The sequence below is a fragment of the Polypterus senegalus genome, chromosome 7, assembly GCF_016835505.1.
Source record: "Polypterus senegalus isolate Bchr_013 chromosome 7, ASM1683550v1, whole genome shotgun sequence".
NCBI classification, from domain to species: Eukaryota; Metazoa; Chordata; class Cladistia; order Polypteriformes; family Polypteridae; genus Polypterus; species Polypterus senegalus.
The window spans coordinates 147669171-147691641 of NC_053160.1; the positions used below are offsets into that span (position 1 = coordinate 147669171).

The 22471-nt window shown below is 36.3% G+C and overlaps 1 protein-coding gene across 3 annotated transcripts in view; it reads left to right on the top strand.

Moving 5' to 3' along the window:
- The window catches only part of LOC120532912 (lysine-specific demethylase 4C-like), a 917975-nt gene that overhangs the window by 763261 nt on the left and 132243 nt on the right, over positions 1-22471 (top strand). For all 3 annotated transcript variants that reach the window (XM_039759396.1, XM_039759398.1, XM_039759397.1), the window contains exon 18: positions 14188-14373. In XM_039759396.1, coding sequence (XP_039615330.1) covers positions 14188-14373 — 186 coding nt within the window. The remainder of the gene's footprint in view (positions 1-14187; positions 14374-22471) is intronic.

Consider the following 22471-nt stretch of genomic DNA (forward strand, 5'->3'; position numbering starts at 1 on the left):
TTTGTTCTAAAACCCGACTGAAATTTATCAAGAATAGCATGTTTATTGAGGTGGTCATTTAACTGCATAATGACTGCCTTCTCTAGAACTTTACTTAAGAAAGGCAGGTTAGAGATGGGTCTAAAATTTTCAAGAGCGAGGGGTCAAGATTATGTTTCTTAAGTAGGGGTTTAACTACAGCAGTCTTAAGACAGTCTGGGAAGACCCCGTATCTAATGACAATTTACTATGTCAAGAACATTATCAATTAGCACCCTGATACTTCTTTGAAAAACCTTGTTGGTATTGGGTCAAGGACGAGGTGGAGGGTTTTAATCGAGATATTATTTTTTGTAAATCAGGTAAATCTATCCTAGTGAAAGAGTTTAATTTGTTTATAATAGAAGTGTAGGGGAGATATACTATGTTATTTCTAATATAATTAATTTTTTGATTGAAAAATACAGCGATAGCCTCACAGGTTTTACTGGAAGTACTTAGGAGGCATTCCTTTGAGTTACCTGGGTTTAGTAGCGATCAATTGTAGAAAATAAGACTCTGGGATTACTAGCATTGTTATTTATAATCTTAGAGAAATAGCAGCTCTCAAGACGGACAGTGTTATTGTATTCTGTTATTTTAACTTTTAATATTTCATAGTGGATAGTTAGTTTAGTCTTCCTCCATTTACGCAGCTCTACGGCATGTTCTCTTTAAATCAGACACTCTTTGGGTCTTCCATGGTATAACAATGCTAGAAGATTTTTTAACTGTCTTTTCAGGTGCAACTATGTCAACAGCAGCTCTCACTTTAGAATTAAATCTTTCCACCTTACTATTTACATTATCCTCGCTATTATAGTTGGCACTATAAACGGACTGATTGCTTAGAATGTTTGTAAGTTTTAAAGCTGCTGATGAGTCAAAGAAGTGTTTTTTAACAATATGCTTCTCATGAGTGTTTTTATCATTATTTCTATATTAAAAGTAGAAGAAAATGGTCTGATAGACCAATATCAATGATCTGTTTTATATCAACTTTCAGTCCTTTAGTAATCACTAAGTCTAACGTATGACCTGCTTTATGTGTAGGCTGATTTATGAGCTGTCTCAAATCAAAAGAATCCAGGAGGTTCATAAATTCTTTTACTTTTAGATCACACTGATTATCTATATGAAAATTAAAGTCACTAACTATTAGGAGTGTGTCATAGTTAGTAATTAAAATTGACATTAAGTCAGAGAATTCCTCAAAAAGACATTGAATTTTGGAGGTCTATACACGGATAATACTAGAACGTGAGAATCTCCATGGATAACAGTGGCGAGATACTCAAAGGACCTAAACTTACCAAAACTGACATCTTTACATTTTAAACGGCTCGAGTAAATGTTTGCCAAGCCACCCCCCCTTTTTCCCTGGCAGTCTGCACGAGTAAAACTGTAATTAGGATGTGTAGATTCGATTAAAACAGCCGTGCCGTTTGAGCTAAGCCACGTTTCACTTAGTGCAATAAAATCTATTGTTTTATCACTAATAAGATCGTTGATAAAAAACGTTTTGTTAGTTAAAGCTCTAACATTTAATAGTGCCATAATTAATGTTTCGGATGGGCAGAAATGAGTAGTATATGCGTTATTGATATTTGGAATAGGAACTAAATTATTTTTATTAGTGCTGCTCTGCGTGTATTTTTTGTTTAATCTGTGATCTGTTTTTATAGTTTTAATACATTGTGCCTCTAAAATAGTAATTTTAATTAGATTATTGGAGTTTATGCCGTATTGGCTAGATTTTCTATGTGCATTGAGATTGCTTATTACAGTATTAATGTTATTAATGTATAGTATAGTTATAGTAATGTGTAATTAATGTTATTAGGCCCTCTTGTTCTTCTTCAGGCCCTTCAAATCAGTCAAGGGTGCCACTCTCTTAGAAAATCAGGGTACAAATTGGAAGTAGTACAGTTAAGGGGTTAATCAGAAGTCCGGCTTCACGAAGTGTCTGTAATATCTCTTGGACCTGCTGTAGGTGTTCCTCCCATGTGCTGGAATAGATGACTACGTCATCCAGGTAGGCAGCACTATATGAGTTATGAGGCCAGAAAACTTTATCCACCAGGCACTGGAAAGTTGCGAGTGCTCCGTGTAACCCAAATTAAAGGACAAGATACTGTCAGTGACTGCTAGGGATGCTGAACGCAGTCTTAGCCTTTGCAGAGTCTGCTAAAGGAACCTGACACTACCCCTTGTATCGGTTGTCCACTCGTGGCTTTGGATAGGCATCAAATTGGGATATTTAAATCGGCAGAACTCATTGCAAAACCTCCAACTTCCATCAGGCTTAACGACCAAGACTGTGGGGCTGAACCAGGGACTGTGACTTTCATCTGTCACTCCTAATTCCAGCATGCACTTGATCTCAAGTTCCACTTCGGTTCTTTTTGCCTCAGGAAGGCAATACGGGCATTCTCAAACTATAACCCCAGGTTCTGTCACAATATTGTGCGTAATCAGAGAAATCTAACTGCTTCCAGCTTCCATCTTTGTTTGGGACTCAAATCCGAACCAAAGTTAAGGTAATTTTTGAGAGCAAAGAGTGAGAGGGGCTGACTGGAGGAGGGATCAGGATCCCTGTCCTTCCACAGCTTTAGCAGGTTTATATGATATACCTGCTTACTCAGTCAGCGATTGAGTTGTTTCACCAGTGGGCTTGAAATTTAGAATGTGAGCTTTCATAATATGAATGTTGTTACAGTTATAGTAATAATGGTAATTGTAATACATATTAATATAATGCGTAATTGTTACAGATGAAAATATAAACTAAACAGAAAAATGCTGTAAAACAAATATTTATATAGCTGAAAGCATCATTGTAGTATGCAGTACAGGAAACAATTTTTTCCAACAGAGTTGTCCATTTACATAGAAAATATGAAATATTGTTTAAATTATTTGATCTTTAATACATTTTAAATGTGTACTTATGGAGTCATTTGTTTCTTAAATGAACATTAAATGAAAGAAGTGCATAAATTAAACACATTTTCAAAGACATACGCCTGCATATGTATTAATCAACAGATACCCACATTACAGGATGGCCGAGTGTTAAGTTGCCATATTAAGTGGTTTTTTTTTTCTGTTGCTGGAAAAATGATTTTGAGCCAAAATTTTGTTTTTTTTTCTTCTCATTGAAATGATTGCAATTACTCTTTCATACGGTACTGTACAATGTGCTAAGCAGTGCTACTTTTTCAGCATAAGAATATTACTGTATATGAAGTTAAAAATATCATAATTAATAATAGCTAATCATTAAAAGTAACAAGAAAATATATCAGTAAGTTTTATTAATACACTAATTTGTTTTCATAGCTTTAAAATTATTTTTCCCCTGAAACCAGTAAGTGCAAACTTTTGAAAAATAAATACTTTTTTGTGTATACACTATCGCCACTGTGACTCAGAGGTAAAAATACTGAAATCCTTTTTTCAAGTTCAAGTTCAAAGTTCAAACTTTATTGTCATATCCACGTTCTTTCTTTGCTGTCCACACCAAATGACAAAACCAACGTATAAAGATAAACATAAATAATAAGTAGCAGATAGATAATAAGTAACAGAGGCAGCATAAAGTGTAAAAACAGAATAGAAATATAAAGTATAATGTGCAGGTAGGTGTTGATGGACAAGTCAAATACAGTTGTGTGAGGTAGATAGAATGAGGTGGCCCATGGTTATAAACTCCAGTCAGTTATTTAGGAGTCTATTGGCTTTGGGAAAGAAAGAGTTCTTTAGCCTGGATGTCCTGCATCTCATACTTCTATACCTCCTGCCTGAGGGCAGAAGTGTGAACAGTTCGTGTTGGGGGTTGATGGCGTCCATGAGGATCGAGGTGGTTCTCCTACGGACTCTGCAGTTGTAGATGCTCTGCAAAGAGGGCAGTGGGTTCCTGGTGATCTTCTCAGCAGTCTTTACCACTCTCTGCAGGCATTTGCGGTCCATTGCAGTAGTGTTGCCGTACCACACGTTGATGCAGCTGGTCAAGATGCTCTCAACAATGCAGCTGTAAAAGTTGCCGAGGATCTTCGTCAACATACCAAACTTCCTTAGCCTTCTCAAAAAGTAGAGCTGCTGTTGAGCCCTCTTGACCAGCTGTGTGGTGTTAAGTGTCCAAGTGAGGTCCTCACTGATGTAGACACCCAGGTATTTAATGCTGCTCACCCTCTCCACTTCAAGCCCTTGGATGAAAAGTGGCCAGTGAGGTCTCCTCTCCTTCCTCATGTCCACTATCATCTCCTTCGTCTTGTCTGTGTTGACACAATCGTGGGTGAACAGGGTGTAGAGGATGGGGCTGATGACGCATCCCTGTGTTTGTGATAATGCTGGCTGAAATCTTATTACCAGTCCTGACAGACTGGGGCCTGCCAGTCAGAAAGTCTAGGAGCCAGTCACAGAGGGTGGGATGCAGGCCAAGTGCAGACTGTTTATGGAGGATAACCGTGTTGAAGGCGGAGCTGTAGTCAACAAAGAGCATCCTGATGTAGGAGTCTTTGTTCTCCGGATGGGAGAGGGAATAACGTAGTGTGGCCGCAATGGTTCAAAAACAATTTCAGTACACTAGGAATAAACAGCATATCTCTTAATTTTTGTAATAAAAAACTAAAATAAATACATATTTACTTTCTCCATGTCATAGCGTTTCACAAGGTAGCATTTCTGAGTGTGATTTGGCAAGGATGACAATTTCCATCTGCGGATATAGTTCTTTCCCAGAAAACAGTAACTTGGTGTCTTCAGGGCCGATCTACAGAACTTTTGAGAAACTAATAAAGCTTCAGCTTCAGGACCCCTAATCCTAAATGGGCACAAGCAGAGAGTTTATTTTCACCCCCCCAATACCACCCCCCCCACCAACTCAAGAACTATAAGGCTTAGGAAAGTTTTATTCATTCCAGTAATATTGACGTGTGACATAATCCAGTACAGCAATTTTAATCAAAATCTGAGATGTTGTGGTTACATTTTCTGGTGGTTATCTGTCATAGACCAACCCCAATGAAGAAAATAATAGTGGCTGACCATACCCCATTGTTGTTTGCAAAGGGCCCCCATAACTATTCAAGCTTCAGTACCCCAAAAATGTAGGTCTGTTACTGGGTGTCTGCAGTTTGGTGGTTGGCAGTTGCTCCCAGGTGGTGTTTTTCAGGTACCTCAAGATTGGGATAATGCAGCAGCAATAAAAGCTAGTCTTGTTATCGTACATAGAGTGCGTATTAAGACAAGATAATTTTGGTATGATGACATTCTGAATGCACACTGGGTCTTGCTGTTCTTCTGATTATAGTCTTCATTTGTTTCAGGAGCTCCAATTGCCAGATAGCACTGCTGCTTCACAGTAAGGAGACCAGGGTTCATGTCTCAGGTCCTAACTACATATTGTCTGCATGGGTTTACCCTGGGTGCTCCAATTTCCTCCCACAGTCCAAAGACATGCAAGTTAGGTGAACTGTCAATCCTAAAATGGCCCTAGTTTGTGTTTGGGGTTGATTTGTGTGCATGTGTTTGCATGTGTGTGTTCACCCTGCGATGGACTAGTGCCCTTTTTTAAGAATGCTGTCTAAAAATTACGCAGGTCTCCTAAAATCCTTACATCTTGTGTTTTATTTAATCTAGCCAAAGCAATCAACTGTACAACAAGAAAAGTCCTGCATCACCACAAAGCCAAAAACACAGTACAGAACAGGATTTATATGACAAACAATATTTAATGTAATGGTACAATAATTAAATAAAGTGCCCGGACAAAAAGCAAATTAAGTTATGAATGATTAAAAACAAAATAAATTACCAAATAGTATAGCTATAATTGAAACAAAACCAAACATTTAATTATAGAAAGTAGCAGAAGCTGCAATGTAAAAAAGGACTGCTAATAAGCATGAAATACACAAATGATATAGACGTACTCTATGTGTGTACGTGTGTGTGTGTTAGTTTTTACTGTATATACGTGTCCGCTAGGTCACACTGCTAGTAGAAGAATCAAAAAAGTACTGGCTCACTTTATGCACTGATTATTGAAGTGCTGAAATGCTTGTCCAAATGTAGCAGCCTCCCAGCTTTCAAAAGATTTATTCAAAGGTCAAAATCTGTCAGAAGAGTAATATAACAGCGTAACCAGAACATAGCAAAATAAGTATAAATGTATTGTAAAAATGGTGAAAAACCAAAAGGAATCATTCCCAGGAATCAAACATGAAATTCAATGAGAAAATTAATAAAATGAGCTTTTTTCTCCACTACATTGCATTTTTCTTGTCAAATAATTCTGATTTGTAGGCTCTAGGATAACCTGCTGTGATTTCCTTTATAAATAATTCAAGCAACACTGAGGAAAATACCTATATAGAGACATGCCCAACTTCCATTCCTTACTCAGTACGTCTCGTGGATGCACTCGGATGCCTCCTCAGTGTTGTAACCTTGAATCCTCTGGCATTTCAGGTCTTTCAACATCAGACACCCTCATCCAGGTGGCCCAGCCTTGGGTAATCAATCCCCGGCATGTGTGCCAGTAGTAGTTAACCATAAGGCTTCCTTCTTTATCCAGACCCTTCTTGTGGCTCTTTCTGTGGCCTCTGTGATTATCCTAATTGCTTTCTTCTTTGCAAGTCATACCACACCCAACTGAATCACAACTTTACTGAGTGTCCAGCCTGTAAAGCCCACCTCTATTTGCTCACAGCAAGTGTTCCCACCCTGTTCTGTTATAAAATTAATTTGTCAAGGGTGTAAAATATTTTGTTACAATACATTTCAGAAAACTGATTGCTGATGTTTAACATGAATGAATTTAATATTTACTCCATTTTTAGTATTTTTAGTGTTTCAAAAAGCAAAGATCTCTTTGTCATTCTGTTTTCTATTAGTTCCCAGCTTTTTAAATAAACCCCTTTTTAAATCATTCAGTTAATCTTGATCAAAATATCACCATCTTACCTTATGAGTTCTCTCCTATCATGATTTGTTGTTTAGATAAAGAAAACCTGCTAAATTCACACTTACATTTGCGGAGTTACAAATGCACTATTCAGAATATGCCTGCAAGCAAAAAAAAAACAAAATGAAAAAAATATGTCTCACACATTTTTAGATCCGTGATTTGCAGCAACAATGTCTCGCTTATATACATTAAGTGGCCACATGAGAGAAATGCACAGTTTTCTTATTTCCTCTTATTTCACCTTCAGGGAAGCACAGCACTCATACAATAACTCAAACTGAAGAAAAATCTTTTACAGATTTCTATCTGTATTATTGTTTGTCTTTGCTTAATCTTGTAAAGATGACTAACTTAATAAAGTGTTTTCTGTTATTATTATTATTAATATTTTTATTGTAAAACAAATTTCTTAAACTTAATGAATCTAAAACAAAATCAGTTCATATCTTTACCTCTGTTCTGTCTCATTAGCTAGATTTATTAAAAACTGCAAAGTCCCTTTTGTCACATGAAAAATCTTTGCTGACTTATACTGTGTATAAAATATATGAAAATATGATACAACATCAGATATTTTACATTTTTACTATCTGCTGATGTAGAGTCAGTAGTTCTGTTTTAATTAAACATTGGTTGCCACCTGATTCAAATACTGTACATATGCAATGAATCAAAATAGAAATAGGCTCATATATGACATGTGTAAAGCTCTTTAAAATTTGTAAATTGAAATTAATTTCAATATATTTTTAATCAATCATCTTCTTAATGGACATGATTTGGGTTTCTGACCTTCTGTAATTCAGTTTTATTGATTTTAGGATATACTGTATTGGACTTAATTTTCTCATTTTTTATTATTGCTTTAATACTGCTTTGATTTTGCCATCACCACAATGCCTTTTCTCATGTTTGCTAGTTGCAGATGCTGCCAATTTGTACTTGTTTCTTATAATTTCTATGCATGTTGTCGGTCACATGACATGGAAGCCACACGATACATTACATTATAGCATCCCACCTATTTAAAATGGTAGTGTGCAGCATCTAGATTTTGGATTCACTATAAAATAAACATTTTCCTTTAGATTTGTGATGGTGATCAATGGGCAGCAGTCCTTTTCTGTCTATGTGGCAACCGTATCTTAGTCTTGCAGATTTACTCTATGCAACATCCACAAGGGCAAACCATATACTGTATGGCAGAGTATGCAGCACAAGTCCTGGTCAAGGCTGGGGTCTTGTCACAGCTGGACTACAACAAGTGTCTGCTGGCAGGAGTACCAGCATGTTTTACCAAGCAGTGCAAATGATTCAAACTATAGCAACACATCTAGTGTTCAACAAGCTGAGGTGAGAACATGTCACTCCAGTTTTCAGATGACTACATTGGCTCCCTGTAGCAACATGTGAAGTTCAAATTCTTGATGTTTGCCTATAGAGTAGTCAGGGGGGTCAGCACCTATGTATATGGCGTCACTTGTAAGGTCCTATCCTCCATCTTAACCACTCAGGACTGCTGATAATGACATCTAGTGTTACCACCTCTGTGTGGAATCAAATCTCAATCCAGTCTCTTTTTGTGTGTAGCCTCTAGCTCCATTCAAAATTCTTACTCTCTCAGTGTTTTTAAGAAGCAGTTGAAGACTCTTTTGTTTGGTAAATTTCTGCTTATATGATATTAGTTGTTAGGTTTCTAACTTAGGAATTTTGACTACCTTGCATTTTGTTCTGAACTCTTCACTTTTGATAATCACATTTGTGACCTTGTCCTTTAACACTTGTTCCCAAACAGTCCACCATACAAATGGTTACTTGATTATGTTGAATTCTTTTGTAAGTCACTTCAGATAAAAGTGTCTGCTAAGTAAATAAATGTAAATGTACTGTGACCTGCAGGGGCTGGTCCAGCTCCACAAAACTGGCACAGACAGACACAGACACAAATCAAGCACAACACATGGCTTTTGCTTGCTGTGTTAAATGCTTCCCTAATTGTTTTCCACTAACCAGCGCAGTACAACATAAATACCATACAGCAAAGCCTTTTTCTTCTTCTTTCTTTGTCTTTGTCTCTCTCTTTTCTCCTCCACTCCTCCTCCACCAAGCTCCATTTTCTGCTTCCGATTCTGGCTTCAAGTTTTTATGCTCCACCTGGGAGTACTTCCAGTGAACCATTAGCGTGGTCCAGAAGCACTTCTACGAGAGGCGGAAGCTCAGTGAATTAGGGCTCCACAATCTCCACAGTACCCATGGATCCCTGTGAGAATTCAAGGCACCGCTGCATCCCAGAGGGGTTGCCATCTAGTGATCCAGGGCAGATAATATCCTGAGCACACTTTCTCCCCCGATCCTTCCATTACACAAGTGTCCTAGCTGGGTAAGGGTGCCAGCCATCTACCCCAGTATGTAAATCTAATTGATGTGAGGACCTTTACATTGTTATTCTTACTTTTCTTTTGTGTTTCTGAGCTTAACGATTGGTTTTGTCTTCCTCTAACAATATTCTGGCCATTGCATGTTTTTGCCTTCTTCATACTGCTTCATTCATCTCCTAGTCATTTTCTCTTTTACTTTCCCACTAGGTACTTTACTTTTTCTATATGTACTTAACAGAGATATACAAATAATAGAATAATATACATGGGTTGGCAAAAGTAGGTTTGCAGTTGTCCTTATGGAAAGAGACAAGCAGGTTATGATTATTACAATAGCTTTATTAACTGAAAAGAATGTCACAATGGCACAGTACACATAGGTACAACCTCATAATTGCTCAAATAGCAAGCCTTCATTATTTAAACGTTCTTGTGATCTACTTGCTACTCTCAAACAGCTCTAAAATAGGTGGGACACTCTGCTTAACGGAAATTAAAAGGAATTAATATGCATGATGAAAACTGCATAAGACCCATGCCTACAAGTCAAACAAAATTCTTAGTAATGATGTACTCTTCACTCAAGTGAATTATGTCAAAAACTGCTTAAGCTGAAAATGTAAAACATATTCTGTATCAATGGATATGAGAACATCATTAAAAACACAAATTCAAGCTGTTTCTCTGTTGTGAGCAAAGTGAAAGCTACACAGCAGAAGAGTGCTTATTTTATAAAACTTAGAAAATAGACTGGTTCATTTAAATCAGTCTACATTTCTTAATTAATGTGATTTATTTAATAGAGATTAGGCAAAGGTGAATTTTAAGTAAGGATGACCAATAAAGAGTCCCTTGCAGGCTCTGAAGGCCATGACTGTAAAATTCAGCTTTTTTAACATTGTGGTGGTTAATCTTTAATTTAGTTGCTACAACAATATGTACAAAGAATAATTGTTTTCTGATCCAAAAGTATTAGATCTGTATACCGATTTATTATTAATATATACACAGTAAAAGAAAAAAGTAAGAATAACCAGTGACAGACCAAGTAGATTCAATAGAATCTAACTAATGGCATCAGTATAAAGAATCTATAGCAAGATACAAAGAGTATATTTAATGTGAATGTTCTGAGAAGAGTCATACAGACACAGTAAAGAAATGCTAAAGTCAGAGGTACGCCAAACCACCAAATCATGCAAGGGGAAAACAAAATTTGTGGTAAAAATAAAAGCACTAGACAAGTCCTAACTATCTTTTTTCTTGGGTTCTTTTTCTAAATTGCTTATATAATACACTAGCGACTGGGAGCCTAATCGAATCGGCTACAAATTCTACGTTTATGAAATCTATACTTTCTCTGCAAATAATGATTTGTTTTTTTAAGTCCTTGATATGATTTTGTTATCATGGCACTGATTTGTGCTTAAAATACACCTTTTTGGCCGATGTAATGAAGAGCTTCCTGTTTAATCGGGGCTGCGAGACATGAACTCAGCTCTTCAGGCGCACCTCATTTGATTTTTTCCGGCAAACAAATTTTCAAACCAACCCATATTTTACGACTCTAATCAGAGTTCGAATAATAATTATGTTGCAGTTGTCATTTTAGATCTGAGATCGGCTAAAATTTAAACAATGACCATTGTTAATACCTAGCCATCATTACTCAGTTTACCAATGGATGTCAGAAGGATGAATGCCAAAACTGAACTGCCCAAAGATAGATTTCAACGTAACAAGAAAATGGTGATACATTCTAAATTACTTACGGTTCCGGAGCTGTCGAAGGGTTTAAGTCAGTTGACGATATTAGTCCTGGAAAGTACACCCCTCCAAACCAACATTCTAAAAACCAACTAAACTTACTGTTATCTGCTCGAACCAACACCAACTTACTATACTTGGCCGTTCACTGACGTTACTGAAGCATTTGAACATTCTTAGCCAGTCATGTAATACTGCATCCGCGTTTGCCACATTATGTTCTAACTACAGAAGCAGAGTCCCATTACATGGTTCTAACTTGTATTGAGTCGAGGTATTGACGCAAACACCATACTTACGGGGTATTGATGCCACCGCCATATATATGGATAGTATCAAATTATATATAAGGACTCTCACGAGATTTGCACAGAAATCATGTACAGCATAAGACAATTCTGCTTTAAATTAGCACTTCCAATCAAAATGGCTGTTTTCATGAATGGGCTGATAAACAAAAATAAAACATCATTTAATTTCTGACAATTACCATTTGAAATTTTATTTACAAATAAGATTTTACATATATATTTATTCCTAAATGGGTATTGGTTTGTGTTGTTCTTTTTTGCATTGTATGTTTTTTCAACTTAATTTTTTTTTTCTTAAATATGTTTGTAAATGTGTACAGTTTTCTTATCTGTAACTGAGAAGTGCTGGGTAGAAATTAAATTATTAGTTTAGATTGGCATGGCATTTATCTATTTACTCACTTATTTATACCTGTATAAAAAGTGTACAGCGCATGCCCAATATGCTTTCTTTAGAATTGTATTGATGAGATCTGGAAAAATTCTAAACATATCCTTGCAAATCGAATTAGATTTTTTCCAGTTTGAGGTAATATAGAACATTGCTTTCCCCGAATCATAGAAGGTGGTTTTGAAATTTCTTCCAGCAGAACAAAATACGATTTATGCAAGTAGTGTAGTAAATAATTTTACAACTTTATTTTACATAGCACACTTTTATCCCATCTGGTATTACGCTAGGTGTTGTAGTTAAGGCATTAGGAATGGTTTTAACTCCAAAGGTTCTGCCACTGCATTTATGATTAATTCCCATCTTATGCTGCGCCAATTTGCTTTTTAAAATTTGTCAGTCACTCAGGTACATATCCATGTTTAACTGTCTCAAAACAGTATTAAAAATACTTGCTATTACAATACAAATATATGTAATGTATTGCATTTAGAGTGCAAAATACTAAAAAATAATGGAAAATGGCACAATCTGATTGTCATGACTTGGGAACTTTTAGAAGGAGATTTTTTTACTTTGCACAAAATTCAGAATTATAGCAGTGGCCTGGACAGTTAAACAAGAGGAAACATTGTACTAAATTTATCAATGCTTGGAATCTCAACTGCTGTAAGGTTTTGTAATGTGCACTAAAATCTAAATTATGAATAAAACATGTAAAAATAAAAATTATGCTGAATGTTGTGCGAAGGTTTCATTATTTTGAAATATCTGTGTTGGACATTTTTTTTACAGTATATTTCTGATTAAGAAATACCCTACACATTTATCTGTAGAAATTGTAAAGTGACCATAGTTCCCCGGTGGCACAGTGGTGAAGTTGCATGCTGTTGCAGTCTCACAGCTCCCGGAGACTGCCATTTTGCTTCCTGAATGTGGTCACTATCTGTGGTCATTCTTGCTGTTCAGAGTGGGTTTACCTCTCACAGCTCCAGATAAATGTGGTTGTGGGCATCATTGAACCCTGTGATAGGCTACCTTTCAGTCCAGTGATGTTTTCTGTCTTGCCCCCTTTGCTGCCAAAATAGTCACTTATTCATAATTTTAGAATGGATGGAAATTGTTTAATCTTTACTTGAAATAAAAATTTGTATCTAAAATGACAGCACCACAGAAATTTTCCATATTGTGCTAACAGTTTTCACAAGTCAGACTTTCTCCAGGGTTTGCAGTGGTGATACTGTGAGAAGCTGCTGTCTTTTGAGAGATGTTCACGTTAATTCCACTTTATTAAATACATACAATAATGCACCAATTTATTTATTTTTACATTGGAATTGCTCAATTATTCATGAACTGCAAGTTATAATAGTGGCACATTGGTTAGATCTGTTGCCTCACAGCACCAGAGTACTAGGCACGAATCCCAATCAGGCTAGGGTTTGTGCTTAGTTTCTATACCCCCTTTGTGTTCTTTTTTTTCCTTTCTGGATAATTTTGGTTTCTTTCATAACACCAAAATGTGTAGGTTACCTGACAATTCTAGGGTGACTATGTATTAATACGCCTGCAATGAGTCAGACTCCTACTTAATGTTGCTTCTTGTTTTGCATTGTATGCTACATAGATAAGCTCTGGGTCTTTGTGGCCTTGTATTGGAATAACTGGGTTTGAAAAATCCATACGTTAGGCAAAAATATGTTGTAAATACAATTTTAAATAATATTACTAGATTAAACTTGGGTGCCTTGCTGATATAGTGGTTAGGACTGCAGCCTTGCAGGTCTGGCATGTTTGGTTTAAATACCATTCCCAGTCTTTATTATGTGGAATCTTTAAGTTCTTACACCTGTCCGTGTCGGTATTCTTTGCACATAATCAGTGTTTGTGTAGGTTAATCAGAGATGCCAAAGTGGTCCTGTGTGTACGGGTATGTTTTCTAGTGGGCGTGCATTCATTTCAAGGCTGTTCCCACCTTCTTAACAGTGCTAAATTGAACTGAGAGGTTTTGTGCATGATAGTGTATCTTATGCAAGCATTAAAACCAATTTAATAATTTATATGTCATTTTAATATCTACAAAATTCTAATATGTCTCAGAAAGATATACAGGCATGAAAAAGCATAAAATTTAAAATGTTTTCGGCTGCTTTTGAAAGCTGTTTTTACAGAAGATAATTTTCCTTATATTTTAGCTGCAGACCTGTTTTTCTAGTGTATATGAGTTTACAGTCTCACTTATCAAACACTAAGCATTAAATGGTAGCATTTTAAAGGACCAGCTTTTCTTTCTCTTTGAATCATCTCACAATTATACTCTTATAAGATTCTCCTTCTCTTCTCCTTCAGAAATGCATCTTCTGTCGGAAAAAAATCGCAAAAGTGTCAGGAGCTTGTGTCCAGTGCTCATATGGTCGGTGCCCAACAGCCTTTCATGTGACCTGTGCTCACGCAGCTGGAGTGACAATGGAGCCAGATGACTGGCCATATGTGGTCTATATCACCTGTCACAGGCATAAAAGCAGTCACTCTGTGGTAAGTAATTACTTTTACTTGACATTCATGATTACATTTAGTTATGTAGTGCAAATTCAAGATTGTAAACTGAGATAGCATATGCTGGTTTTCAGATTTTCATATTTCAATTCCTGGCTCAGTCATATTCCAAATTTTTTAAAAATATTTACATTTTTTTGCATTCATTATGTAGATTACATGTTTATTCATTTATTAATGGCATGCATGGCTTATGAATGCTACAACCATTGATGTTTCACGTACACCTTCATCCACAGGGAGAGTCACACTTGATGTAAAATTCGATATGAAAATGATTAAACGGAGTTAAACCATCTGAAACAAGAAACACTGTAGTTTAGTGAGTCATCATTTATGTCTCCAATATTTATTACCTCTACTATCCAACCTATTATAATGTTAAAAGATTTGGAGGGGATGCCAGCGAAGACAATATTGACAAATAGAATGCTGTTCTGCGAGTCCCTTTTAACAGTGGTGAGCATCGCATACTCCAGCCATTGTGTGTTAAAGGGATATTATTAGCACAGGCTCAGAAGAGAATGTGTTACAGTTATGAATGGAACAGAAGGGGTGCAGTACATTCAAAGGATGACTTTAGCTCAGAATAAAATCATTAAATCATCACAGACTTCTCAGAGAAGTAAATGTTTTTAACTCCTGTAATTCTCAATTGCTTAATTATTGATGAACCAAGCTTCCAGCTCCTAGAAGTTGCACCATAGTATTATTTTAAAGATTATACATTTTATACTGACTGAATAAACACAGGATATGCCAGTAGATAAACTGAGCTAATATCTTATCCAAAAAAATGATTTTTTTTTTAAAGATTTCTATTTCAACTGCATGACTTGATAGTTGGTTACAAATTCATCCTTTAGTTTGAAGAAGTACTTCTTGGTTTCTATCTTGTGCATGTCCTCTTAACTTCTGCTGGAATCCCCAAGAACGATTTAACTGAAATAATCTGAATCAGAGTTGATACAGTAATACTGCACATTTGGGTACCAGTGTAATCTGAAATGAGCAAAAAAATAAATAAATACGCTCACAGCTATGTAAAAAAATTGTATAGTTTGCTTCTTAAAAAACACACAGGGAGAGGGGTGAACAAAAGGATAATAAAAAGTAACAAATAAATGAATAAACAACAAGAAAAACATCTCTTAGTTCCACTCAGTCTAACTTGGCAGGGCCTAATCAATACTATTAAAATGTCTTACCAAATTGCCTGTGTCCAAAATACAATCCCACAAGCACCCCATCTTCTCTCACTCACCTTCCATACACCACCATGCTCTAGCTTTCTGTACACCCTACTTACAGTCCATCCCTGCCACTCAGGTTTATCCCCATGTTCAACTTTGTACTCTAAGCTGAAACTCAGGGTTACTCTGGAACCCCTCATTAGAACCAGTTCAGGGATCAGGAATATCCACCATAAGCGTTGGAGTTCACTTCTCTAAACCCTGTTTCCTAGTGCAATGGTGGTTTTTCACCTTGGTTGCTGCAGTGTGAATTCCCCACAATAATGTGTAACAGATTTTACACATGAGAACTCTCTGTTGCCACTAGCTGCTTTATAAGGAATTCTTCAGAGCTTGCAACAATCCTTATTAACCCTCTTTGATTACAGTGCCTATGGAATGCACCACCAGGACACAATTTGTATATGTAGGGAATAGTGCCCTATTATGGCCGTTTACCTGCACTGCAAGCTCTCCAGTTACCAATCTCAGCCTATCACCTGTCATGTTTCTGCCTTATGCCTTTTATGGTTAGTTAAAGCATCCTTTCTGTACATTTTGTTTATGTAGTTTTCTCTTATCAAGACTAAAGAAGACATTTTCATTTATCCTATCAGAGTAGAACTGTAAAATGTTGTGTAAACATAATAGTCTGACAGGGCCAGCTGCAATTCCCGAATGAGGATAAACATCTGGGGACAACTTGCCAAAAAGTTTGTAGCATAGCAATAAAATACACCTCTAAAAAGGCTATTCCCATAGGGTTTCCACCAAAAACCCACCCCGATTTCTTCCAGTCCGTGCACTTTAAATGGCCGGGGTTGTAGTGTCCCCATTATCTAAAATAACTATGAAAAGACAGGAGAAAGCAAAATACAATAAACATAAGACTTGACACTAAGAGAAAATAGAAAGCTAAAATGGCTGTTATCAATTCCTGACCCAGTAGTACAAAGTTATTGAAGCCTAATGATTAATTTGTACATTGTAATGAGCACAGCGACAGAAGAGACAAACAGACAGACACACTATGTAGGCCACTTCAGGTACTTGGCTCCATACATTTTACAAGTGCTTCTGGCTACTATGGTAGTTTTATACCATTTTGACTATTGCACCACTACAGCACTACACTACTGGCATAACAAAAGCAAACAGAGTGTAGAGAAGCATTGTGGTCTGTATAAGCATATGTTAAAACTCTGTGGTTATGTTTTGGCCTGGCATGCTTGCATTTCTAATTAGATGCTAATGTTAATTTACTTTAGTTTTTCGTTTCTAATTAGATGCTAATGTTAATTTACTTTAGTTTTTCGTTTAGACATGCTGTCAGAAGGTGGATGCTGTGCGGCTTTATTCATAGTTGTTCTGGGATGGTGTCAAATTTACTGATTTGACTGTTGTGACTACCGGAATTTGCACTTCCTATGGCTCTTCATTATCAACTCTCTTAACAGCAGTCCTTTTCACCTCCCATTGAGGGGGTGTGCCACACTGTTGACTTAAAAGAAATATATTGTAATTCATATTTTCATGAACGTAGCTTCCAATTTTTTCAGTCTTACATTGACTCTGACACTATTGTCGTAATAGTGAACAGCAGAGAGCACACACAGCACCAGTAACAATGTAGCCTTCACTCATACCACTAGTCCATTGTTGACTTGAAATGCCAATGTATAACTCGAATTTACAGAAGGATTTGTCCCTTGCAAAAGGATATATTTATTTTTAACACAGACAATGTGCTCTTTGCAGAAGTGACCGATGTCATATGTTTAATAGGGGTCTTTTTAGGAGACTTTTCAGCTGTAGACAGTGCTTTCTATTGGACCAGGTTTTCAAGCCCACCATTTCTCTTTACAGTTCAAAATCACCACCCCTACTTTGAACACAGCTGTCATGAGGCATCGGAATGGTTTAAAAATGTGACATTTAATGAGCCATCTAAATTTTCCCACCCACTTATAAGCACAAATCACTCTTAGTTGGCTCCAGACATATATATTATAAGTCTGGCTCTGTGTGACAAATGTATAAATTTGGTGAAAAACTGTTTCATAAACTGTGGAGAGCATTCCAAACAACTTTGTGAATTTCATTCTTTCAAGGCTAATCAATCCTATACAGGATCATGTGGGATCATAGCCTAACCTGAAAGCATATGATACATGGTAGAAAATAACCTTTGATGAAGAGCCAGCAGTGGCAGGACACACCCAAACTCATATTGGGACCGGTTTTTTAGTTATCAATCAGCCTAACCTTTAAGCCTTTTAGATGTGCAAATTCTGTACTGACAGTGTCTGAAAATGAACTGAACTCGGAATCTGCATCTCTACGGCACCATGCCAGCCAACCTTCAAATTACAGAATAATTATGGTAAACCACATTTAATGAATCTAGTGGCCTTGAGCCTTAGTGATCTAAAAACATTCAAGGAGTTGAATCACAATGACAGATTTAGAGAATATGGGAGTATGATGTAACCTTCAGAGTTTTAGTGGTACTACATGTTTGCCCATTTCATTTTTTTTTTAAATATATGTCAAACCTAATTTGAAAGCTTAAATATAAGCTTGCTCAGAATAAACTATGTGAAAACACCATAAAATGTATTTTAGTGGAAACAATTATACCGTTTCAGAACCAAAAGCCAAGCCACAACATAAAAGTTAGCATTGTCACTTCTTTGGAATCTATATTATTTTAAAACTTTATTAAGCTAAATGACCCTTTGATTTTCCACATTGATGCAACATTAAAAAGTTTAACTAGAAAATATTTAGCTTTTTAATTTTTCTAAGAAAATATTTAAATGTGTTGCTAAGCATTCACAGTGAAAAATACATAAAACGTTACTTGTTTAATTCAAGATAGTGTTATAACCACTGGGTAGAACAGCCAAACATCTGTTTACAAGTAAAACACATTCTTAATACACCATTTTAGAGCCTCATTGTCTTTGAAATACATGTGTTTCTTGTTTCAAGGCACCTATCTATTTTCAGCCATCTATTTCTGGTGTGGTTCATTGTTCCATAAACCTAAGTAAGATAAGCCAGACTTCCCTCTGCCTACAAATAACAGGTGTTTGCAGTTCATCTAAAGGATATAATCCCGATACCGAGTCTCCTCCATTATCTTTTCAATAAACCTTTATCACCTTAGCTGACCACTCTTAATTTGGAGGTGTGTCACTTCTACTACTATGCTCTATTAGATTTTTGAACTTCTCATTTTGGTAAATTGAATTTCTTCCAACTGTACTCTTTCTTTCTTGATGTAATAAAATATAACATGCAAATAACATGGTTTATGTTACTCCCTTTAAAGGAAATCATAACATGCTTATACATTTCTCTGAAATAAAGCAGGTGGCACTTTATTTATTCAAATGTGTTGTATTTGTAGCTCATGCATTGTGTAGTCTTTATAATCCATCTTTTGGTGCTAAATACTGTATGTGTATAGTTAAAAGAAAATGTGACCTGCTTTTAACTTCCATCTTAAATTTCATTTGGCATTTGTGACCAGCACATTTGAAAGCCTCATTTGAATGTGGTCTCTGTTCCCATGTCACAATCCCACATAGGTTCCATTATTCATGCATTGATTCACTGAACTTCTTTCATTGCTTACACTCTCAGGCCAAGCATAGTTGTTTTCAAAATTTTGAAAAACAGTAACAGTATAAATTGGGTTGAGGTCATTTTATATTGGGCGGCACGGTGGCACAGTGGTAGCGCTGCTGCCTCGCAGTAAGGAGATCTGGGTTTGCTTCTCAGTCCTCCCTGGGTGGAGTTTGCATGTTCTCCCCATGTCTACATGGGTTTCCTCTAAGTGCTCCGGTTTCCTCCCACAGTCCAAAAACATGCAGGTTAGGTGGATTGACGATTCTGAATTGTCCCTAGTGTGTGGGTGTGTGTGTGTGCCCTGCAGTGGGCTGGCACCCTGCCTGGGGATTTGTTCCTGCCTTGTGCCCTGTGTTGGCTGGGATTGGCTCCAGCAGACCCCCGTGACCCTATGTTAGGACATAGCAGGTTGGATAATGGATGGATGGATGGATGATTTTATATTGATGATGATACATTTTGAGAAACAATGGGGATGCTGAAGTTTGGGTTCATTGTTAATGATTGTTAATGAAGAACAGAAGAAGAAGAACTGCAAACTTTTCATTTAGTAAAAGTGCTGACAGTGACTTGAGTTTTAAATGGCTTTACTTTGAATCTGGCTTGAATAAACTTGATTATTTTCTCAAAGTGCTAAATACTATATGGAGCTCATGATTGTATTTATTGTAGCCTTACAATATGTTCAGAACTGTAGAAACACACTACTGGTGAAAAGTTTTAGAACACCTAATTTGTTAAAGTTTTTATGGAAATGTATGCAGTTTAATGTCTTAATGTTTCATGAAATCAAGGCATTGAACAATTAAACAATGGCAAATAAAAAATAAGTCAAGGAGTCATTAAGTGTACAAATTTTTGATTCATCAAAGTAGCCACCTTTTAATGATACAAGAGTCAAACTGTGGTAACCCTTTTGATTCAGAATGCCAGTCACTTTGTGCAAATCACCAACTTTGCCTCCTGCAAAAGAGCCCCAGACCATCACACTTCCTTCTCCAAGTTTGACAGTTGGTGCCGCACACTGAGGAACCATCCTTTCACCAAATCAGTAGCATACAAGCACCCTGTATGATGAACCGAACATTTCAAATTTGGATTTTCTTACAGTCTGCAGTAGTCCACAGCTGGTATTTCAATGAGCTTTTTTGTCCTTTAAGGAATGGCTTTCTTACTGCCATTTGACCTGTCAAACCTGCAGCACAAAGTCTACTCTTCACAGTAGAAGCTGAGACTTGCTTTTTTGACTACTATTAAGCTGTTCTTGAAGTTGTTGTTGTTCTGAGAAGCACATATCACACAAGCTGGTGACCCTCAGAAACTTGTCTTCTGATTGGGCTGTGACTTTGGGTCTGCCAGATCTGTTCCAATCAGAGTTTCTTCCAATTCTTTGGATTCTGTAGGACACAAGGCTCACTGACACTTAGATTTTTTTTTTTTTTGCAATTTATCTAAATGAAAGGCCTACATTTCTAAGGATATATAGTGCTCTATCTCATTTCATTTGTTTATTGCTGTTTTCTTTCCATTTTCAGTGGAATTTACAACTTTCTACAGTATAATATTGTCCAAGTAGTACTTCAGAGGGTGTAGTAACACACTCTGTTCCAGTTCTCCTTTAAGACAGACAGAGGGTTTTTGAAGTAATCAACAGAATTTGGGACACCTGTGCAAACTGTTCGCTTTACCTTACAAGGCTTAAATTACTTTAATTGTTGCAGAACATCTGTAGGTTGTAACCTATTAGTTGTTCCCTGAAGAAGGCCCATTTGTAATATTATGAAATTTCCATTTTTCAGTTTCTACTAACCTACATTTTAAAATTTAAGCCTCTGGTAGTTTACTGCTTACCTTTTCAGCATTTTAGGTCACTTGTTGCATTTCAACTGATTAAAGTTGAAGAAAAACTGAGGTGTTCTAAAACTTGTGACTGGTAGTGTAGTCACAACTATACTTTTGTTTATCTCTTAGTGTTCAATAAACTAACTTAAATAAATCTGTTTGTTTCCAGATGTATTGGTCTGTTATTGTAAAATTCAGAATTTTACATTTCAAAATGCAGGTGAAGAAAATGATACAAATTAGATATTGCAGTCATCTCAGCACTCTGAAACCCTGGGGTTAGGAGTGGTTACGTATTATAAAGAAAAATGTTCTATTTTGTAATATATAGATTGTTTTTTGTTGCATTATGTGTAATTGAACTATATCACATATTTTTAAAACCATATTAACATTTCTGCTACAGTTTCCATCAATTTACTCTGAAGAGCCTAACTTGAAATTGCAACTCTTGGAGAAAGCAAGGGTCCAAAATGTCAAAATATAAAGCCAGTACATTTACTGTAATGGTTGAGGTTATAAAATTCATAAAAGCTTGGTACATTAAAACAATTTGCACAAATATACTAATAAATAACAAAGGTACGTTGCAATATATTACAAATGTAATTTCTATCATTTAGTAAATATGTGATAGGTTTTATGTTATGTCACTACTGCGTTTTCATCTTCATTTCATAATAAGCAGTAATAGAAACCAAAAATAAATACATTTCATATATCCTGTTAGTAAAAACTGATTTTGTATTATTGGAGCTGCATCATACCATATCAGTTTCAATGCACCCTAAATCCTGAGTAGGGATGTGTGGGGCTGGAACCCATCCCAGCAAGCATAGAGTGCAAGGCAGGAATGATCCCCCTGTACAAACCATTTCACAAACTAAGCACTGAGTGTGGATGCATACTCTGTAAAATAAGAAGCTTTAACTGCTTCCAGGCATTAAAAAATCATGTCTGTAATCAGGGCACTTATACAGCCTGCTCAAAAATGTATTTAATTCTGTATTTTAGATGACATTTTTGTAATTTGGTCGTTTTAATGCATGCAAACTCCATGTGTATCATGGTTCTGAGACTATGACTTATTATCCAAATATATATTTTTGGCACTTCAATTCCACCATTTTGTTTTTCCTTTTTTTCACAATCATAAGCACCACCATTTCATTGATTTTTTTATTATTGGTAATGGCATTCTATTGATTTTAGGTGATGTAATGGTGGCTGCGTAAGCAGACGACTCGATGAGCCAAACAAATGTTGGGGTATCACCCTGGTAACTCCTATTCATTGTAACAAAAAAGTCAGGTGACAATGGCTCAAACAAAAATATAAAAAATTCAAGGCTTTAGCACTCAAACAGG